This window comes from Erythrolamprus reginae, chromosome 3 (genome assembly GCF_031021105.1).
Source record: "Erythrolamprus reginae isolate rEryReg1 chromosome 3, rEryReg1.hap1, whole genome shotgun sequence".
NCBI lineage: Eukaryota > Metazoa > Chordata > Lepidosauria > Squamata > Dipsadidae > Erythrolamprus > Erythrolamprus reginae.
Window position 1 is genome coordinate 32,599,551 of NC_091952.1, and position 23,216 is coordinate 32,622,766.

Here is a 23,216-nt window from a genome sequence, read left to right on the forward strand (position 1 = left end):
TTCAAATCTATCACCGGCTCAAGGTTGACTCAGCCTTCCATCCTTCCAAGGTGGGTAAAATGAGGACCCGGATTGTGGGGGCAATAGGCTGGCTCTGTTAAAAAGTGCTATTGCTAACATGTTGTAAGCTGCCCTGAGTCTAAGGAGAAGGGCGGCATAAAAATCGAATGAATGAATGAATGAATAAATAAATAAATAAATACCTGCTTTTCATCCTTGGTCATTTGCTTTCTAGCTTCTGTTTGGGCCTTGAAATACTGACTCATATGATCAAAGTCACATTTGCTGAGGCTAGTGATGGTTCCCTTTTCTTCTGAAGTCATTTCCTGCAAGAAGAAAACAGAAGTAAATGAGATAAATAAAATATATGAATGTAGTTATTTATTATACTTATATCCTGTCTTTTCTCCATGAAATAAACTCTGGCTTGAATGCCAAAATAGAAGCATGCATATAATAATAAAAACCAACATCTCTTTGGATATTTCTAGAAATCATGTTAATTTTCATAGCCAAGACTTTTTAAGAAAGCTAACAAGAAATATATTCACTGTCAGTAATAAGTACCTGGATTCCTCCTAAATTGAACTGCACTACTAAGAGACATATGAAATCATTGTTTTAGCTTTTATAAATATATAAATGAATAAATATATAAATGAAACTGGACCCCACACTTTAAGGTTCTATTAGAGCAGAGCTCCCCAACGTTTCCAGCTTTTTTGTGGACCAGTGTGTGAAGGGATGGGTCTGCATGAGTGATGGGCAAAATGAAGTGTGTGTGCATATGCCTGCTGCTTGCAGAAGTAGAGTGCACAGAGTCACACCCACCTGCCACTTCCATGGCCCTGTCCCCAATGGCTCAAAGTCCGGTAATGGGCATGGCCAGGGGATTGCATTAGAGAGAATTTTTAATCTACCATGGAAGAGATGTCTGTAAATGTTCATATTTTTAAAAGGATGAAGAAGCCCACCACAAACAATCTTTCCATAAAAGGCTGTTCATACCTTTCTCCAGTCTTTAAAGAAATTTTTCCTGAAAATATCCTTTGTAGTGTACTCATGATCAAGCATTTTTGCAAAGAAAGTTGCAACCTCTTCTGCTTTGGGACTCAGTTTCATGACTTTACCTGCACAAAAAGTAGGTATGAAATAACAAGGCAACATTAGAAATATATTCAACCTTCCAGTTGCTCATAGAAAACATCCAGAGGCACACTTCCCAGCAGAAAAACAGTGTAAGCAAAATAATCATCCTGCAAAAAAGCTATTTTGTTGCGAAGGAAAATAACAAATGTCTTCAGTTTTATTCTCAATTTTATAATGGTTGCCGTGACCTTAAAATGGGTCACTAGTTAGTCAAGTCCAGCTGAGCTGTAGAAAAAATATCTTGTGAGGTGGTCTGGGATTGATTTGAAGTATACAGAATTCTTTGTGAGAATAGTTGTATTACTGCCTTGCTGGCTTGGTGAACACCAGCAAAGTGGCATTGGAGGCCATTTGAAAGTACTAATTATGCATTCTTAGAAAGGGGGTTGATTCAATTGGCCTTGAAAGAAGCTGTTCCTCCACCACCTTCTACTGGATAATTATCAATCTTCAACCTGCCTTTTTTTTCTTTTAGAGAAGGCTGTCAAGAAGATAACTGTAATGTAATGTGTGGATGACCTTGGGACACAGGAGAAGAAATGCTGCATAGGAAACAATCAGATGAGAGAGGCAGCCCCCCCCCCCCCAGTGGATTAACAATCAGAAAGAAACTTAGGAGGGGACCTGCATTGATTAGTTAAAAGTGGCAGTGGGAAGTTTATATTTTCAGATTTGCAAGATTGATGTCAGCTCTCCCAGATAAAGTAGACAAGAGACAGAAATAGATGAACTAAATTTCTATCATATCTCAAGACCTAAAATGGTCACCTAACATCAAAAATATTATCAAAAAAGCACAACAAAGAATGCTCTTTCTGTGCCAATTCAGGAAGCTCAAACTGTCCACATAGGAATTATTGAATCTGTCATCTGCACCTCTATAACTGTTTGGTTCGGTTAGCAACACATCAAGACGGACACAGACTTCAGAGGATAATCAGAACTGCAGAAAAAACAGTTACTGCCAACGTGCCTTCCATTGTGGACCTGTATACTGCACGAATCGAAAAGAGGGCAGTAAAAATATTTACTGACCCCTCATATCCTGGACATAAATTGTTTCAACTCCTACCCTCAAAATGACACTATAGAACATTGTGCACCAAGACAACTAGACACAAGAACAGTTCCCCCCCCCCGAATGCCATCACTCTGCTAAACAAATAATTCCCTCACCACCACTTCACTAAAGGCTACATTACTATTACTATTAGTCTTATCATTCATCTCCTCCCACTTATGATTATAACTTGTTGCTTGTATCCTTATGATTTATATTAATATTGATTGTTTCCTGATTGCTTATTTGTACCCTATGATAATCATTAAGTGTTGTATCTCATGATTCTTGACAAATGTATCTTTTCTTTAGGTGCATTCGAGAGTATATGCATCAAAGACATATTCCTTGTGCGTTCAATCACACTTGGCCAATAAAGAATTCTATTCTAGTCTATCTATTCTATTCTTCACATTTCAGCAATTTGTTACTGACCCATTTACCCCTTTACTCAACAATATAATACCGGTAGAAGCTCAACATAAAATCATAGACACGTGATATGGCAGCTTCTTCCACAGCTAAAAGGGCAAGCAATTGTTGCAATAATATACAGTATATCTGATGTCTCTTTTTCCTATCCAATATACCTAAAACAGTTTCAGGCTGCATAATTTGTCAGCATTCCACAGAATTCTTAAAATTCACAGAGGAAATTCTTCCTTCCTTCCGCCTGCCAAACATACCCAAGAGGATTTAATGTGTGATTTTTTCTTGTGTCATAATTACACAAGTAGAAGTACTATACTAGTAACTGGATTTCTCAAGAATCACATATTTTAAAATGACCTGGATTATTTGCTTTTCTTTGCTACTTTATTATTATTATTATTATTATTATTTATTAGATTTGTACGCAGACTCGGGGCAAATCTAACAAATAATAATAATAATAATAATAAAGTAGCAAAGAAAAACAAATAATCCAGGTCATTTTAAAATATGTGATTCTTGAGAAATCCAGTTACTAGTATAGTACTTCTACTTGTGTAATTATGACACAGGGAAAAAGCACACATTAAATACTCTTGGGTATGTTTGGCAGGCAGAAGGAAGAATTTCCTCTGTGAATTTTAAGAATACTAGTCATACTATGGGAAGCAGCTGAGAGTTTTAACAAGTTTGATGAAAATGCCTCACCATCATTGATTTAGGCTAAGTCATTTCACCATAATTAGAATAAGAGAGTTGGAAGGGACATTGGAGGTATTCTAGACAACCCCTTACTTAAGCAGGATACCCTACACCAATCATTCTCAACCTGGGGGTCGGGACCCCTTTGGGGGGGTCAAACGATCATTTCACAGGGATCGCCTAAGACCATGGGAAAAGACAAATTTGCCATGGTGTTAGGAACTAAAGCTTCTATTCTGGTGCCTTGGAACATATTTTACAATCCAACCAATCAGGCATTTACAGTGGGGATGTCCCTCTGTCCTTCCTGCCAATCAGCTTAAAGCTCTTAGGGTTGGGGGTCACCATAACATGAGGAACTGTATTAAGGGGTCACTACATTAGAAAGGTTGAAAGCCACTGCCCTAATCATTTCAAACAAATTGTTATCCAATTTCTTTTTTAAAACTTCCAGTGTTGGAGCATTTACAACTTCTGGAGGCAAATTGTTCCAAGATACTCCTAAGGTATCCTTCAAATGAATTCAAAGATAGTAACATAGCAGCAATTGTTGTTAATGAATGTTGCTCTCTATAATAGATATTTAAATCTGAAGGGCAGAAATATGATAGTATGTTTCCCCCCCAAATATATATAAATAGTCAGAAACAGAGGAGGAGGTGTCTTAGTATTTAAAAAGCAAGTGTGCTTTCTTTCAGGCTACATTATCAGTGTATGGAATATAAGGGAAAAGTGAGCTTGGTTTTATTTTCCCTTGAATCTAAATATAAAAATTTGAGAAGAAATAAAGCAACAGGTCTAAAATTATCTCTCCTTAGAATCCTGCGAGGCCAGAAAAAAGTGACCAGTATACTAAAAATCTGTCTTGAAGGTAGAACTTTAACATAAAGGCAGAACTGGACTGAGATAAACTCTTGTGACAGTCTTGCAAATTCAGTTTCAGGTACTAATTTCTTGTTATACAATATCTTACTTATCTTTCCATCAACCTCTACCTTTTGTTTTATTTATAGACCATACAATTCCTAAACATCTCCAGGTGGCTTACAAATAAAAAACAACCTATAAAAGAATATAAACTGTCAGGAAAACAAATGCCAAATAAAATCTAACCAGAGATCCATAATTAACCTGCCTTCAAGACCTAGAAGAACAAAATTAATGTCTAAAAACAGTTTAAAACAGTCTAAAAGTCTAAAAACAATACTAATTCAAAATACATGTAAAGATCTGGAGACCCTCTGGATTTGCATGCAAAATAAAGACGGTTCTGTCATTAGAATTGGGGTGATCTATAGGCCTCCAGGGCAATCTGAGGAACATGACAACAAGATGGTGGATGAGATTACCCTAATGGCAGTAAAGGGAGATATTGTGGTTATGGGTGATTTCAACATGCCTGATGTTGACTGGAATATCCCCAGTGCCCTTACATGCAAAAGTAAGAATATAGTAGAGGCCTTTACAGGAGCAGCTATGGCACAGCTAGTTAAGACACCAACTAGAGGGGAGAATATTCTAGATTTAGTTTTTACAAATGGGAATCGGGTTTCAGAGGTCAAGGTGGGAGAAAATTTAGGTTGCAGTGACCATCTATGTTTGTGGTTTGATGTAAAAACTGATTGTGAGCAATCCTATACTGCAACCAAAGTATTGGATTTCAGAAAAACAAATTTTAATGCAATGGGGGAATATTTAAATAATGAATTAAAGGGGAGGGATAAAATGGCAGGAGCGAGCACCCAGTGGACTGTATTAAAAAAGGCCATCTTAAAAGCCACAAGACTTTATGTAAAGCAAGTAACTAAAGGTAAAAGGAAGAAGAAACCGCTATGGTTTAGCAATGATGTAAGGGCTATAGTCAATGAAAAAAAGGCTGCCTATAGGAGGTATAAAGAGTCTGGAAGTATAGCTGATAGAGAGTTGTATAAAATGAGACAGAAGGAGGCGAAACAGATAATATATGCTGCTAAAGCCTCAAAAGAGGAAGAAATAGCAAAATCTGTAAAGAAGGGGGATAAAACCTTCTTCAGATATATTAGTGACAGGAAGAAGAAAATAGGCGTTGATTGCTTACCTGAACGCCTCTTCTCGTACGGTGAGCGGGTACAGCAGTCACATGGGTTGCTCATGTCCAATCCGGTGGAACTGAGCCTAGTATTAAAAAAGCTTGCCGGATCCGCCCCTTCCCCAGAATTCGCGAATCCATAGACTAGGCTCAGTTGTGAAGCTCTGTAGTGTTCAACTCTCATTGTTAGAGGAAGAAAGAGATAGAAAGGTAAAGAAGACACATACAAGGGCGGGAAGTGACTGCTGTACCCGCTCACCGTACGAGAAGAGGCGTTCAGGTAAGCAATCAACGCCTATTCTCCGTACTGAAGGAGCGGGTCCAGCAGTCACATGGGACATACCCAATAGATGGTCCCTAGGGTGGGATTAGCTTGCTATCGTGTGAGATAACGGATTGGAGTACCCTTCTGCCGAAGGCAGCGTCCGCTGAAGCGTAAGAATCAATTTTGTAGTGCCTGATGAAGGAATTTGGCGAGGCCCAAGTGGCTGCTTTGCAGACCTCCTCCAACGGGGCTTGAGTCGCCCAAGCGGCCGAGGTGGCTGCGCTCCTGGTGGAATGCGCAGTGATGTTCCTTGGAACTGAGAGGGAGGCCGACTCATAGGCCTTAGATATAGTCCCTCTGATCCAACGGCCTATTACTGTTGAAGACACTTTGGCCCCCATGACTCTGGGATGATAGGCTACAAAAAGTGCTTCTGACCTCCGAAAGGGTCCTGTGCGTTGGATATATATTCTCAGCGCTCTGGTGAGATCCAGGGTGTGCCATCTAATTGCCAAGGGATGGTCTCGTTGGAGGCAGAAGGAAGGTAGGACAATATCCTGAGATCTGTGGAACATGGAACTGACCTTGGGTAAGAAGGTGGGGTCCAGTCGCAAGACTACCTTGTCCTGATGGAATTGACAAAGGTCCTGCCTGATTGAGAGGGCAGCCAGCTCCGAAATGCGTCGGGCAGAGGTAATAGCCACCAGGAAGGCTACCTTAAAGGATAGGTACCTGAGGGACGCCGATTTTAGGGGTTCGTATGGTGCCTGCGTGAGGGAGTGGAGAACCCGTGGCAAGTCCCAGGATGGATACCTGTGGACCTTGGAAGGTCTGAGGTTGGCTATGCCCTTGAGGAATTCCTGAACTTCAGGGAAGGATCGGAGAGGCTGTCTGCGGGGGCCCCCTAGGACAGATGAAATGGCTGCCAGATGACGCCGGAGGGTGCTGGTGGAGAGTCCTTTATGGAAACCTTGCATAAGGAAGGAAATAATTCTGTGTATGGGGATGCACAGAGGGGAGAGACCTTCCTGAAGACACCACTGGTGAAACTTGGACCACGTGTGGTCGTAGATTCGATTGGTCGAGCCCCTTCTGGCCTTTAGAATGACCTCCACTGAATCGGGGTCATGCCCACGCAGTTCTAAATCTCTCCTGATAACAGCCAGGCGGTGAGGTGGAACCACTCCGGGTCTGGATGGAAAGAGGCCCCCTGCCGCAGCATATCCCCCGAAACGGGGAGTCGCCAAGGGTCCTGGACGGACAGCTGTTGGAGATCTGCGAACCAGGGCCGGCGGGGCCAATGAGGGGCGATTAAGATTACTCGGGCCCTCTCGGTGAGGACCTTGTGAATCACGTCCGGGAGGATTGGAATTGGAGGAAATGCATAGAGTAGGCCTGGAGGCCATGGACTCCGGAGGGCATTGATCGCTTCCGCTCCCGGGGATGGAAATCTGGAATAGAAGCGAGGGAGTTGGGCGTTCGCATTGGTCGCGAAGAGATCCAGGACTGGTAGGCCGAATCTGAGGGTGATTTGATGGAACAGGTCTTGATGGAGGTTCCACTCTCCTGGGTCTATCGTTGCTCGGGATAGCCAATCCGCCTGGATGTTGAGACTCCCCGAGATGTGATCGGCTAGGAGCGACTGGAGATGTTTTTCCGCCCAAAGGCCCAGCTTGAGGGCCTCCCTCATGAGAGCCTTGGATCTCGTGCCCCCTTGCCTGCAGATATGGCTTTTTGTGGCAATGTTGTCGGTGAGAATGAGAACGTGCCGGTTGGGGATGCGAGGAGAGAAATGCTTCAGAGCCAGGGAGACGGCTCTTAACTCTAGCCAATTTATTGGCCTGGAAGCTTCCTCCGGGGACCACGTGCCCTGGGCTATCATCCCCTGGGCGTGGGCGCCCCATCCCGATAGACTGGCATCTGTGGTGATGACAAATTGATCCGGGCACCTGAACGGGGATCCTCTGTCCATGGCCGGAGACTTCCACCACTTGAAGGATCTGCGAACACTCAGTGGAATGACGATGCGTCGATTTGAGTTGCTGTGCCCCGATCTCTGAAAAGGCAACAGAAGCCACTGGAGTTCCCTAGCATGAAGGCGAGCCCAGGGAATGATGCCTATGCATGACACCATCTTCCCCAAAAGGGAAGATAGAGTAACTATGGATACTGAAGGATTAGATAAAATGTTAGAAATTAACTCCACAATACTGAGTTTTCTCTCGGGAGAGAGAAAAACCTGGGAAGATTTTGAATCAATAATGGCTCCCAGGTGAGGAATGGAAGTGGAAGGTTGGAGGTGACTTTTTTCAAAGTTAATGGAAAACCCATGGTCCTGAAGGACTGACATGGTGACAGAAAGGTCTGATTTCACTCTCTCTAGGGAGTTCCCATGAATTAAAATATCATCAAGATAACATAAAATGTGGATGGGAGACGCCCGGATATAGGCCGCCAGGGACCCCAAGAGCTTTGTGAAGACCCGAGGGGCCGAGGAAAGGCCAAATGGCATCGCCCTATACTGGAAATGCCTGCCTTGAAAGGAAAAACGTAAAAATTTCCTGTGGCATTTGGCTATAGGAATGTGAAGGTAGGCCTCAGTGAGGTCTAAGGAGACCATGAAATCTCCCGAGTGAATGGCGGCCAAAATAGAAGACAAGGAGTGCATTTTAAACTTCCTATATTTGATGAATAGGTTTAGTTTCTTTAAATCCAAAATGGCTCTCCAACCTCCGGAGGACTTTGGAACCATAAATAGGATGGAGTAAAAACCTAGGCCCTTCTGACCGGAAGGGACCGGCTGAATGGCTCTAATGGACAATAGATGAGAAATGGCCTCCTCCATACGGTTACAATCTGAGGATGACCTGGGCGAAGGGCAGGAAATAAAACGTTTAGGGGGAGGAGAAATAAATTCTAAAAGAAGGCCTGTTTGAACAGTGTCAATGACCCAAGGGTCCTTGGAGGTGAGACGCCAATTTGCAGCGAAATGAGCTAGGCGACCCCCTATGGGAATGGAGGAAAGGTTACCATCTAGGTTTTTTTGAAGCCCTGTTAGAGGCAGCTCCCCTTTGGAAACGAAAACCCCTACCCCTGGAGTTCCTACCTTGGGAACGAAAGCGGGGGGAATACTGACCTGGAGATCTCTGATAGGAAGCCGCTTGATCTTGCTGGCGCCCTGGGCGACGAAAGGACTGCGTTTTAGTAACCTTTTTTGTGGTTGGACCCAAAACCTTCTTCTTGTCTGTGGTCTCCGTGAGGAGAGGATCCAGAAGATCACCGAAGAGAAGGTCGCGCTTTAAGGGGCCCTGGGATAACTGCCACTTTTGGCGAACTCCCGCTTGCCAAGGGCGAATCCATAGGAGTCTTCTTGCCGTTGTAGAGGCTGCAATAGACTTAGCAGAAAATCTAGTAGATTGTAAGGTGGCATCAGCCACGTACTGGGCAGCTGCAAAGACCTTGTTGAAGTCTTGTTGACCTCTCAAGTCATCTGGAGGAATGTGCTGTTGAAGTTGGCGAAGCCACAGCAGCATGGCTCTGGAGAAGAAGGAGGCTGCTGCAGAACTTTTAATGGCCCAGGAATCAGCGGAGAATCCTCTTTTGAGCATTTGCTCGATGCGCTTGTCCTCTGGACGGAGGACTTCCTCCGCCTCGCCTGGCACAGCCGCTGCCGAGTGAAGAATTTTGACAGGTTCATCTGGTTTGGGAAAAGATAGAAGCTCTTCATAGGAAGAGGAGAGTTTATACAACTTTCTGTCCTTGGTAGAGGGATTAAGGCCAGAGGCTGGAAAATCCCACTGTTTAAGTAAGGCATCTTTAAATAATTTAGGCATAGGGATTACCTCGTTATCCTCCTGTTCCTCTGTGAAGTAAGGTAAATTCTCCTCCGGGGGATCAGTGGAAGTGGAGGCTTGTTTCTCCTGGGCCGCTAATCCCGTAGAAATTCTAGCTTTGAGGAGGAGAGATTTGAATAGTTGAGAAGGGAAAATAGTAATAGGAGGAGGGACCTTTATTTGGGATTCCTCATCCTCTGATAAGCCCTGGAAAGGGTCTTCATCCTCCTCTACATCCTCATATTCATCTTGGGAGGACTCTGAGTCATCCTGAATAGGAGCTCTGACCGCTGGGGAAGAACCCAAGGGACGGGAGGAACGAGAAGGAGGAAGAGGTAAAGGAAGCTCATTGATGGAGGAGAGTTTGGCATCAATGGCTTTGGACAACACAGCAAAAATAGATTGGAACTCAGGAGGTAAACTGGAAATATCAGCAGAAATGGCAGAAGAATTCCTAAAGGCCTGGGAGGATCCTGGCTGGGGGGAATCTTCCATAATATCTGGTTCCTCTGGACCTATGCCCCATAGGTTAGGTTGGGGTCTGTCTAGGTTTGGCTCATCCAGAGATAACACAGGGACCCCAGAAGGAGGCAGACTAGAGGCCTCTGGTGGGTCTTGACTACTGATTACTTGGGCCTGCACTTTCAAACGTTTTGCTGATTTATCATGAATCTTTTGTAGGGCTAGGTCCCTTCTCTTCTCGGCCCTGGTGACCTTGGTCGAGGGGCGGGCCCCTGGAGAAGAGGAGGAAGAGGCCTGGGGGATACTAGTAATCTCATCGCCTGTAGGCCTGGCCTCTCTGGGACCTTTAGTTGTGCCTCTCTTGGGAAAAGTAGCCATAGTCTGACAATTAACAGAAGACAAGGCTGAGCCAATAACTAAATTATAAGGAGAAGATTTCAAGGACTTCCCAAGAGGAATGGATCCTGCTTCGAGGCCTCGAAGCTGCTGAAACGTGAGGACAATCTGGGCAAACCCAGAGTTCGTGCCCCCAAATCCAGCGGGGCCAGCCTCCCTAAACTTTGCAATTAAGTAAAACCAAGGCACTCTGGTTGGAGGCTAGGCCGGTGGAGAATTTAGCCTGGGACCCCCAAGGCCCGCTCCCGGATCCACGCGGTGGACTGAGGCCTACGCGGCTGGCAGAAGGCCAACACGAGAGGCCTAGATATTTTAAGAAAGGGCGCGAAGGCCTTCGCGCCAAAAAATCGCTTCGTAGAATTTCTTAAGGGAAAAGCGATCGACTAAGTCCAGGAGACTAGAGGCGTCCCACTCCGCAGGAGGTATTTTATAAGCCCTTAAATATATTTTTATACAATAAATAAGCAATAATCCAATGATAAATACTTGCACCAGGACCTCCAGGCCAAGGGATTAGAAGAATCCACAAGCGGCCGCAGGAATCGTAACCGGCAAAACCGCCGGGGGAAAACGAAACCGCAACTTCTCCCAAGTAAAAAAGCCTAGCCGCCTTTTACTTTTTTTCCTTTTTAAAACGGCTGGCGCAAATAGTGCAAGTAATAAAATAAAGACAATAAATCTTACTACTTTTTTGAAGGAAAGATCGAAGGGAAGGTGTTAGAATGTTGAACGAGCTATCACATACAACCGCAGGATATGCGAACTGAGCGAATTCTGGGGAAGGGGCGGATCCGGCAAGCTTTTTTAATACTAGGCTCAGTTCCACCGGATTGGACATGAGCAACCCATGTGACTGCTGGACCCGCTCCTTCAGTACGGAGAAACTGCAGCATCACAAAGCTTAGTACCGGGAATAATACATGCATTGATGGGAATAAGGAGATCGCTGACCATTTCAATAGCTACTTCTGTTCAGTTTTCTCAAAAGACACCTTACAAAATAATACTATAGAGGGATATAGCATTGCTTCCAGCTGTACGGATTCAGCTCCAGTGATCTTAGAAGCCGATGTCTTAGAAGAACTTGAAAGATTAAAGATAAATAAGGCAATGGGTCCAGATGGCATCCACCCCAGAGTTCTTAAAGAACTCAGATCTGTCATTGCTACCCCCCTGACTGATTTGTTTAACCAATCCCTGTTAACAGGAGATGTTCCTGAGGATTGGAGAATGGCCAGTGTTGTGCCTATCCACAAGAAGGGCAGTAGAGAAGAAGCTGGTAACTACAGGCCAGTTAGCTTGACATCAGTTGTAGTTAAAATGATGGAGACTCTACTCAAAAAGAGGATAAATCAGCATCTAAAAAACAATAACTTATTGGACCCAAATCAGCATGGCTTTACTGAAGGCAAATCGTGTCAGACTAATCTCATTGAGTTCTTTGATTATGTCACAAAGGTGTTGGATCAAGGTGGTGCCGTGGATATTGCCTATCTGGACTTCAGCAAAGCCTTTGATACGGTTCCACATAAAGAGCTGATAGATAAATTAGTGAAGATTGGACTTAATCCCTGGATAGTTCAGTGGATTTCAAGCTGGCTGAAGCATAGACATCAGAGAGTTATTGTTAATGGCGAGTATTCTGAGCAGAGACAGGTTACAAGCGGTGTGCCACAAGGGTCTGTTCTGGGTCCTATTCTTTTTAATATGTTTGTGAGTGACATAGGGGAAGGTTTGGTAGGGAAGGTTTGCCTATTTGCCGATGACTCTAAAGTGTGCAATAGGGTTGATATTCCTGGAGGGGTCTGTAATATGGTAAATGATTTAGCGTTACTAGATAAATGGTCAACACAATGGAAACTGCAGTTTAATGTTTCCAAATGTAAAATAATGCACTTGGGGAAAAGGAATCCTAAATCTGAGTATTGCATTGGCACTTCTGTGTTAGCAAAAACTTCAGAAGAGAAGGATTTTGGGGTGAGCAGTGTGGTCGGGCGGTAGGAAAGGCAAGTAGGATGCTTGGCTGCATAGCTAGAGGTATAACAAGCAGGAAGAGGGAGATTGTGATCCCCTTATATAGAGCGCTGGTGAGACCACATTTGGAGTACTGTGTTCAGTTCTGGAGACCTCACCTACAAAAAGATATTGACAAAATTGAATGGGTCCAAAGACGGGCTACAAGAATGGTGGAAGGTCTTAAGTATAAAACGTATCAGGAAAGACTTAATGAACTCAATCTGTATAGTCTGGAAGACAGAAGGAAAAGGGGGGACATGATCGAAACATTTAAATATGTTAAAGGGTTAAATAGGGTTCAGGAGGGAAGTGTTTTTAACAGGAAAGTGAACACAAGAACAAGGGGACACAATCTGAAGTTAGTTGGGGGAAAGATCAAAGGCAACATGAGAAAATATTATTTTACTGAAAGAGTAGTAGATCCTTGGAACAAACTTCCAGCAGACGTGGTTGGTAAATCCACAGTAACCGAATTTAAACATGCCTGGGATAAACATATATCCATTGTAAGATAAAATACAGGAAATAGTAAAAGGGCAGACTAGATGGACCATGAGGTTTTTTTCTGCCGTCAGTCTTCTATGTTTCTATGTTTCTGATGTAAAGTTTAAAATATTATTTAATGTCTCACAAATAACAAACAAAATTACAAGGCTTAAAACACATCCATTTTCCTATAATCTAATTTGATCTTTGGTTGAAAATGTATTCTGGGTATATGAGAACACTGAACCCAGCTTTCACCACTAATAACAATATTGAGCACTTCTATAGATTAAGAACAGGCAAGAAGCTTTGCCGATGAATTACAAGAGGATACAGGTAAAAAATTACAATCTCCATGAAGCAGCTGCAACTTTCAGGTTCCCTTTAAAGCAATGGAAGGAGAAAGGATTTATAGACCCTAAAATAGAGATTCTCATATCTCAAATATTGATGGGGGGAAATGGTGAGTACTGTATTTTTTGGGCTATAAGACGCACCTAGCTTCTGGGGAGGAAAACAAACAAAAAAATCTGCCTCTGTCTCTGCAAAAAGCCTGGTCAGCTTTAGCACAGCCTGATTAATCATGAGCAGCTGGTTGGATCTGCTTCTCATAATACTACCTATCAGCTGTTCCAGTCTGCGGGGATTACCACCACCATTGCCGCCTCCATGTGTCCAATTTTTAGCCTCCACATATCCCATTTTTGGCAGAAGGGTTAGGTAGCGGTGGTAATCTCTGCCGCCTTGAATGGACTGAAACTGAGGTGCGCAGAGGCTGAAAATGGGATGTGTGGAGGCCTAAAATGGGGTGCACAGTGATAGGCGACAGTAGAGATAGGCAGTGGCAATCCTCGCAGCCTACAATTGCTGATAGGCAGCATTCAGGGACACAGTTCACACCATCAATCAGCTTTCATGCTGAATCAGGATGTTCTGAAGCTGACCAGGCTGTTTGCTGCAAGGAGGCAAATTGCTGGGAGGCAGATGTCGAAGGATGGGGCCAACGGGTAGGTGGGGCTTCAGCAACATTTGTGCAACAGCCTGATGCATAGACATTCCCACCCACTTTTTGAAAGGAGGAAAAGAAAGTGCATCTTATTACACCAAAAGATGTGGCAGTTAGCGTATAGAGCAAAGAATGCACTCCTGCATTCAGCATCTTCATATAGATTTGTCTAGAAGACCACAATATTGTTCATACATCTCATTAAAGGTCTGACAATATAAACATTTCCAGAAAAGCAACTTACTCCCTTTTCAATTAACATAGAATGCCTCTGCATATAAGTAACTCCAATACAAGCTTCCCTTTTTAATAAATTAATTTATATAATAGCTGTCATCTACATCCCACTTGTAGAATCAGAATTAGTACACCAATAGACCGTCACTGAAAAATCAGATGGAAAAGGCTTTAATTAGGATGCTAATATATTGGTCATAGCTCTAGAATATTTGCTAGGGCCTACACAGAGAAAGCATAACCCACACTTTAAAATTCCTTTTCAGCATGTATATAGAGACAGCAATTGAATGACAATTCTTCAAGTCAAATGAGAATTTATTAAAAATAACCATATTGGTGATAGCTTTTTTCAGTGTAAATGTCACCTATAGATTAAACCAAGTGTATAGTTTGAAAAGAAAAAAAACCTTGCAATTTAATTATTAACAAAATATTTATTTATTGGATTTGTTGTCCATCTTATAGCAAACAATTCTGGGTGGCTTCCAGAACTAAAACATTAAAATCCTAATACATAAATATATTTAAAAGAATAAGAATAGAATTCTTAATCAAGGTAAAATATAGTTAAAAGATGGAGAGAGAAGGAACAGGTTGTGGGAGGGATGGGGAGAAGTGGGATTGCCTCTTAATTCAAAACACACCTCTAACATGAATGGGAGTGGGGGCTTTATAGTGCAGCAGGAGCACACTATTGTAATGAAGCATAACAGTAATGATTAACAACAGCTAAAAGAATTACTAAAATGCTGACAGTTTCAGAAGTAGCAATGTATGTTAGAAGCTACAATAAAAAGGAGTTAATGAAATAAATAAAGAAATAAAGAAAATGCAAAAAACATTCAACTATTTCTTTCCTTCCTACCCGCAGTAACTTGATATATAAATTAATTTTTCAATTCAGAAGCATTATTTTGCATACTGCCCCCCAACAATCTGGGTTCTCATTTTACCAACCTTGGAAGGATGGCAGGATGAGTCAACCTTGAGCCCCATCAGTATGGAATTCTGGTCTGCGGGCAGAGTTTACCTGCAATACTGTACTTTAACCACTGTCCCACCAATTTAGTAAGCTGAAGTATACTTGAGCATCATAGAACTTAGAATCCTGGTACCCATGTTTTCTTCTATAGTATACCTATTTAAGCCCCAAAACAACACAACGTATAATGCAATTTGGCCCCTTTCCTTACTATTATAAAATACAGATAAATACTGATCAGTTGCAAGCAAAACCATTACCATTTCTGCCCATGAAAACTCATAGATTTAGGATACTAAATAGCTGTTAATTCTGCTCTTCTACAAAGCACCAGTTTTTATAACTTACCATCATAATAGAATTTGACATTTTCAGGCAATGGTTCATATGGGGGAGCAAACACAGGACCCTTGTGCTCCAAGAATTTCCATTTAATACCTTCAGGATAGCGTTCTTCTTCCCACCTTTAAAATAGAGGAAGAGATGAAATAAGTAAGGCAAGTATCCATCCAGCTACTGTGCCTAAAAACATATATTTATATTTATTAATAGTTAATGTTCTTCACTTAATGTATTGATTTGCCTTTATGTCACATTATTAGGTTTTTTCTATACCAATGTTAAAACTTATTTATAGTCAAGATATTTTATAAAATAAAGAATTTCAAAATAAACAATAAATCAATTACCTTTATTATATGCAAGTACAAAACAGGTAAATGAGGATAATAGAACATTCTTGCTAATACTCCTAAGTTACATAAAATAGTACTTAAAACGTACAATTCTATTAGTAACATAATTCATATTAATATAAAATCCCATATTAATATAAATTTACTATATTTTTGCATTAAAATGTAAAGTGAAACATCTCAGGAAACATCCAATAAATTACCCCAAATTACCATTTTTGAAAAGTATATAAAATGGATAGAGTGGTATAAACAGTTACCTACTTTGATACATGACCAAGGAATTACAAGACCAAGTTTCTGAATTTATATGCCAAGAATGAAACTGATAACCAATTTTAGATGACATTAGAACACGTATAAAAGTAATGCCCTAATTTTTAAAAATGGGCCCATCAGAATTTTATCAATAAACATTATCTAGTACAGCATCTATCCAATAGGACCACAGTATAATATCAGAATATCTTATATATGTGAATGCCCAAAGGCCTCACTGAAGTCTGGAACTGTGAAAAAACGACCAAACTGGTTGTTGCTCATTGGACTGTTTTTTCCCACTCTGGGGCTTCAAGAAGCTTTCCTGAAGCCTCCAGAGTGCAAAAAAATAGCACAACAGGGAAAATGGAAGTCCGTTTTCCGAACTTCCAGTTTGCCCACTGGGCTGATTTTTGCATTCTGAAGCTTCAGGAAGCTTCCCTAACACCTCTGGAGGGTGTCCCCAAGGCTGAAAATCAGCATTGGAACTGAAATAGGGCAATGTCTCACGTGCCCTCTGATTTAACTCCATGTGCCTTAGGAAGCTCTAAATGTTATACAAGTGTATACAGTGATCCCTCGATTATCGCGAGGGTTCCGTTCCAAGACCCCTCGCGATAATCGATTTTTCGCGATGTAGGGTTGCGGAAGTAAAAACACCATCTGCGCATGCGTGCCCTTTTTTTCATGGCTGCGCATGCGCAGATGGTGGAGTTTGCGTGGGCGGCAGGGAAGACCCAGGGAAGGTTCCTTCCGCCGCCCAGCAGCTGATCTGTTCGGTAGCGCAGCAGCAGCGAGCAGACGAAGATCGGGGTTTCCCCTTTGCGTGGGCGGCGGGGAAACCCCGATCTTCGTCTGCTCGCTGCTGCTGCGCTACCGAGCAGATCAGCTGCTGGGCGGCCGCAGCAGCAGCGAGCAGACGAAGATCGGGGTTTCCCCGCCGCCCACGCAAAGGGGAAACCCCGATTCGGCTCCTCGCTGCTGCTGCGCTACCGAGCAGATCAGCTGCTGGGCGGCGGAAGGAACCTTCCCTGGGTCTTCCTCGCTGATGCCCCCGCTCACCCGCCCGGCGCCCGCCGCCCACCAGCAAGAGGGGGAGAGATAGAGAAAGAGAGAGAAGGAAAGAAAGAGATGAGAGAGGGAGGAAGAGAGTGTGAGAGAGGAAGAAGCAAGATAGAGAAAGAGAGAGAGAAAGAAAGATGAGAAAGGAAGGAAGAGAGTGACGTCATCGGGTGGGAAAAATCGCGATATAGCGTTTCGCGAAGAACGAGATCGCGAAAATCGAGGGATCACTGTATTCAGATACCCATTTTCCCATAGTTTATTACAGACACAGATTTCAAAGATCATTTAAAATGTTAACAATAGCAATATGTTATTTAAAACATGAGGCAGAGAAATTAATCTTGGGTGTTTTGGGTTTTTTTTTTGCCTACTGAAATAAATAGTATGTAAAGGTCTTTATTTTGGCCAGATCATGTTGTGCAAGCCAGCGTTTCTTTAAAATTTCTTTATCTGAGGCTGTTGGAGTAAGCAGCACTAGTGACATCAGTGAAGTAGATGGGAATAGAAAGTCTCAGGTGTTTTTGATTTGATTAGAAGTTCATTTTTCATAGGTTACGATGCAAGAAAGAATATTTTTACCCTCTTGTCTTCCCATCTCTCTCCTCTGCCCTCTGTCATTTCTCAGTTGTTTGCCACTGGAATTTAGTGGCATATTTTAGAAGCACTGGGCATTTTGCTTGCAAAAAATACAGCATGTCAAACAGCCCTAAGTATATTGGTTTAACTAGAAAAGCCCAGACTAACAAATGCACCAGAAACAAACATTCTGCATTAAAATTAGCTGCTGCATAGCTGGCAGAAAATATAAACAATTGCAGCAATGATCACAATGCCTGCATCTCAGTAAAGAATAGCAATTATGACACAGGATAGGATAATGGTCACAAAACTCAAAAGAAAAGCCATAGCTCTAAGAAAGGAACAAATATATTGCTTATATTATTTCTCATCTATAAATGTATATATCCCAAGAATCTGCAAGTCCGGCTTGTCCAGAAGGGTGCAGAGAGGCTACCTTCACACAGCTGGTACTTGGACAGTCAGAAATCTCTAAGGCCATTGAACCCTGACCAGCCTCCCCTGGCCCTATGCAACTGTGGCTGGACTTCATGCAAATCTTTTCCAGGGCCTTGGCCCGATGATTCTCATCCTTCTGGGCTGCCTTGGAGACCTTGGGAAGGTCAGTTGGAGGAGGGGCCTGCTTATAGGAGGAGGGGCCTGTTCAATCTGGAATTTGCCTCAGGTGATGTGGAGACTTCAGCCTCCTTATGCTTGGTACTGGAGCAGCCCCTGCTATGCTTCCCGCTGTGACCCACCATTTAGGAAGTTGGAGAGCACCTTATGAGCGAATCGCAATGCTAAGGCAGTCTAATGTCACTTAAGATGGCTGTCAGGAGCCCAAGATGGCCATGGCCTCGCTGCCGATAAGAATGGCTACAAAATGGCCACCCTTCCGGAGAATGGTCAATCAAAAAACAAAATGGCCACTACTTCGGATTGTGTCCAAAATGGACACCAATGTTACTGATTCCCGCGGTACTGACAGGAATGCTTGAGCACTTGGCTCACCCAACGCAGGAGGCAAAGTCTCTTGCAAGAGCCTCGTCGGTTGGTTCCGAAGCCCCCCATAACAGGAGCGAAGCCAGATCGGCTTATGGAGTTGAAACCCAAGGGCAGAAACTGTTGGCTGTTCAAGTGTGAAAGCTTCTGTAGCGAAAAAAGTAGTTCAAGGCATCTCTCCCTGGCTCAGCAGTATCGTAGTGCGCAATTACTCTGGCCATTGGTCACCTGAGCACAGAACTCATTTGACGATTCATCAATTTGGTCAGATCAGAGCAATCAAGTTTAGGAAGTTGTAAAGTTGCTCTCGAAGCAGAGCTCTGTGGCCAGACTGCAAAACATCTCCACAGCCGGATGAAAGGATGGAGCAGCGCTCCTGAGGCCACAGCAATTAATAGTTTGCCTGCTGGAGCGAAGGGCCCTCGCCTGGAGGCTTGGCTAATGGCGAGAACAGAAGCCCATTTGCTGCACTTGACCCAGCGATTGCAAATGAAAAGGCAATCAGCTGGGGAGAATAACTCATTAATGTCTCGATGACTGGATGGAATAACACCTCAAATATGGAGGCTGAATACATGCATCCTTTCTTGCCTGAGGACTGAATCAAAAAGAGGGAATTAAGGCACAATGGCAAAAATATTTATTTTATTTATACAATTTGACAGACACAGTCCTCATTTGCTGAAGAGACAGTGCCATCCCATTCTTGGATGTTAGCTCCACCCACTATGGAGAATGGCAATGTTGTGAGTTATTAAGATAGTGCTTTTGACCCTAAAAATTCACTGTACATATTAGGACAAGCAAGAGCAGTGTTTATAAAGTCAGAGGGTAGTCACTTGAATTCTAGGCCTAGCCACCTGGCTAATGATTCTCTCCCATATTCCTGAGAGTTCCCTGAATATATTTATTTGGTTACTTTATACGTAAAAATACCTAGGAGTAACCTAAATGCAGACAAATTGGGCTTTTCAATATTATTTGAAACAAAGGTAGTTTGCAAGGATAGAAATGTAAAGTGAATGATATAAAAAAAAGTTAGCTATACTGTATTTCCTTTCCTTTTTCTAGTCTCATACTATTTTTTTTGTTATTTCTTACTTCTTTTCTATGTTGTGCCTAATATTAATATTAAGAAAGAATTTTTCATGATGGACATGTATACAAATGCATGTAGGTGTTACCATTTCCATTTTTGTTCCTCTTCTTTTTTAATTTTTTTCTTTTTCATTTCTACTTCTGGTGGTTTTTTATCTTTGCTCTTTATTTTCTTCGGTTTAATCTCCTAAAAAGAGATAAATGAAAATGTACCATAGTATCACAAGAAGTTTAGCATGCAAGCATTTCAGCTGTTTTGTACACTGAGACTATGAGACAGTTTGATCAAAATTAATGTCAGATTATGAATAATTAGATTTAAGTGGATATAATAGGTCTGAGGAACATTATCAACACTGCTTAAATTGAAATTTGATTTTCTGTAAGCCCTATATGGTAAATTGTAATAAAGGAGAAAATGTATTAAGTAAATGTGCTATATTTATACTGCATCAACTACAAATTTGTTTTATCTCCACAGTTCAAGCTAAATAGAGGGTTCTTACTATATATATATTGGCCAACATTTAAATATATGTTGTGACTAACACTGATCTGCTGTCATAAATTATTGGCAGTCCATAAAATAGAATGTAAACAATACCTCTTCATCTTCCTGTTTTCGTTTTTTTGATTTTTTTACATCTTCAGTTTTAATCTTCTTAGGTTTATAGTCAATGCTGAAATTGCAAAATAATTGCAAATAATTCATTTCTTTTTAGCCCCATCAGTTCTATTTGAATATTATGTATGCTGCCCCGGATTTTCGGAGTGGGGCGGCATACAAATCTAATAAATAATAATAAATTATTATAATACTTGAAAAAATTACCTTGCCTCCATTTCAAAAGGTTACTTATTTTGTTTGTCTGCTGTCTATCTTTCTTCAATTTATATAGTTGTCCATGTTAGCAAAGAAGCTCATAGAAGTAAACATTCTTAAAATAAGGTTGTAATTAAAATATTGGTTTTAATAATTGGTTTTTTTAAATGGCTGTTTCAAGACTATACAAATTAGGCCAGCATCTGTCAATAAATATGAAGTATTTATCTATGCTACTTCTGTGAAACAGCATATATTTTATGCTTTACTGCTTGATTCTGACTACTGCCCCCTTAGTGCTCTTTATATTGGTCAAATTTATTCAAGAGAACTTCTGCAAAATAATGACAACTCTCTGATGTATTCTGAATTGTAGACCAGATATAAATTTGTGATCTGATCTTATCAAAAGAGATACAGCTAATTAGTTCAGTGATCAAGATTCAGAACTATGAAGAGGGCTGAATTTAACACTCACTCATCATCCTCTCGGGGTCTCTTGTAATCTTTATAATAGACATCATCATCTATTTCTTCCTTTATACGTGGTGGGCTATATGTGGAAGGAACACATGATCACAAAAAATAATCATTAAAACATCACCTAGAAGTTGACCTTGTTCACTAATTTTACCTGCAACAAGAACTGATTAATTATTGTTGCACTCCTATCTACTCTTGAATGAAGCAAAAACTTCCAAAATTCAATGTTAAAATGGAAACCATAATGTCCTGCAAGAATTTCATGACAAAGAAGAAGAGAATAAAATCCCTCAACAATAAAACATAAGCCTTTGAGCTTAAGCAAAGAGTAACTGTTTCCTTGTCGGTCGTGTCCAACTCTAGGGCATGATGCTTATCTCTGTTTCTTGGCCCAGAGTGCCAGTATTGTCCAAAGACAATTTCCGTGGTCATGTGGCTAGCATGGCTTTACACCAATAGTGCACAGAATGCTCTTACCTTCACACTGAAATGCTACGTATTAATCAACTTGCATTTGCATGCTTTCAAAATGCTAGGGTGGGCAGGAGCTGGGGCAAATAATGGGATACACCATTTTAATATTTTTTAGAACAAGTCCTTTCATTGGTTCTTTGCCATCTTTCAGCTTTCTCATGCCCTGATTAAGGATATGATAGGCTATATCCAATTTAGCATACTAGTAAAGGATGTGCATGTCACCCAATGTGATACACTGCTAATTTGCAGATAATATAGAGTAGAATTTCTTGATGAAACATATTTTATTCTTTTCAGACCAGAATAAAGATTTAGAAAGCGTGTTCATGCAAACTGGTTACTTGCCTACCTGGAGAAGCCATTTTCTTTTTCTTTCTTTATCTTCATTTCACCAGATAACGATTTACTCTAAGAGACATAAATGAGAACTGGGTCATTACGCTTTTTAAAAACGACATCAGATTTCTCCTCATTGGAACTGATAAAAGACCGTCATCAGTTTTTGTATCCTCACGTACTGAGAAACTTTTCGATCTGTTAAACTAATCCCAAACATTGCATCTTTTCTATTTTCCATGGCATTTATTTTAATAAACTTAAAGACATACAAATGCAATGTAAATACTTGTTTTTATTTTAAAATGTCTTAGGTTTGTGACAATAAAACACACGTTTTTACAATGTTCTAAGCTTACTAGAGGTTTTGGGAGAAAGTAGTGGATGACATCAATGTAATTGTGAGACAAAAGTTAATTTTTTTCAGACAAAAATACTTTCTTGAACTATATATGTAGCACTGGGAATTTGACAACTACAGTAGATAATACATTTGGATTCTCCATTGCCTTACCATAGCTAAATGACAAACATTGCAATATTGGAAAGGTAAATGTTTGGCCCCTTTCACTTAATAGATTGAATATCTAGTTGTACTTGCCAATTATGAGATCATCTACTGACATAGACTTTGTATGGAAAAATGTAATGAAATATGGTGCTTATTTATACAAAATGCATCAGGTAAAATAAGCATGACACTTATATGATTGTATTAAAAATACAGATGTACTTGAATAATCACATTAGATAAGTATAAATAGAATTGTAAGTATTTATTATTGAATTTATATTTTTCTTTTTTTCATTGTTTCACCTTTTAAAAAAGTACTTTCTATGTATTTTTTTCTATGACAATGTATTTTTATCATAATTATCTTTATTCCTCCCTTTTACATTTTAAACAAGCAACATATTCAACTACAATGATGATGTACAAAATTTTTTAATTTCATTTTCTTATCCTGAAGACCTTAACTTTTTCTTGGAATCCAGAGCTGCAGATCACATCACGTAGAACCTGAAAGAGTGGCTTCATCTGACAAAAATACAATCCAAAGAAGTAATATCCCTATCATAGTACTGTACCTTTTCCTCCTTTCTCTTCTCCTTCTCTCTATCTTTGTGTTTGTCTTTGTGCTTGTCATGTTTTTCTGAACTACCATCTTTATGTTTGGTTTTCTCCTTTTCTTTGTGTTTCTTCTCTGAGAACTCTTTGTGTTCACTGTAAGATTTAAGAAGAGTTTCAGTCAGGAAGAGGCAACTGAAAAAAGATGCATTATCAATATCCAAATAAACTTATCAACATATAAAGTCAAGCTTT

General features: G+C 41.0%; 1 protein-coding gene across 2 annotated transcripts in view; it reads right to left on the minus strand.

Annotated features, from left to right (window-relative positions):
- The window catches only part of TOP1 (DNA topoisomerase I), a 64,175-nt gene that overhangs the window by 18,791 nt on the left and 22,168 nt on the right, over nt 1-23,216 (minus strand). The window contains exons 4-11 of one of the 2 annotated variants that reach the window (XM_070744749.1): nt 22,982-23,117; nt 21,906-21,964; nt 21,075-21,149; nt 20,378-20,453; nt 19,860-19,960; nt 15,536-15,561; nt 1,009-1,130; nt 204-326 (exon numbers count right to left, since the gene is read on the minus strand). In XM_070744749.1, the coding sequence (XP_070600850.1) occupies nt 204-326; nt 1,009-1,130; nt 15,536-15,561; nt 19,860-19,960; nt 20,378-20,453; nt 21,075-21,149; nt 21,906-21,964; nt 22,982-23,117 (718 nt within the window). Of the gene's footprint in view, nt 1-203; nt 327-1,008; nt 1,131-15,445; nt 15,562-19,859; nt 19,961-20,377; nt 20,454-21,074; nt 21,150-21,905; nt 21,965-22,981; nt 23,118-23,216 lie in introns of both variants that reach the window. The other variant, XM_070744748.1, reaches the window with a different exon arrangement.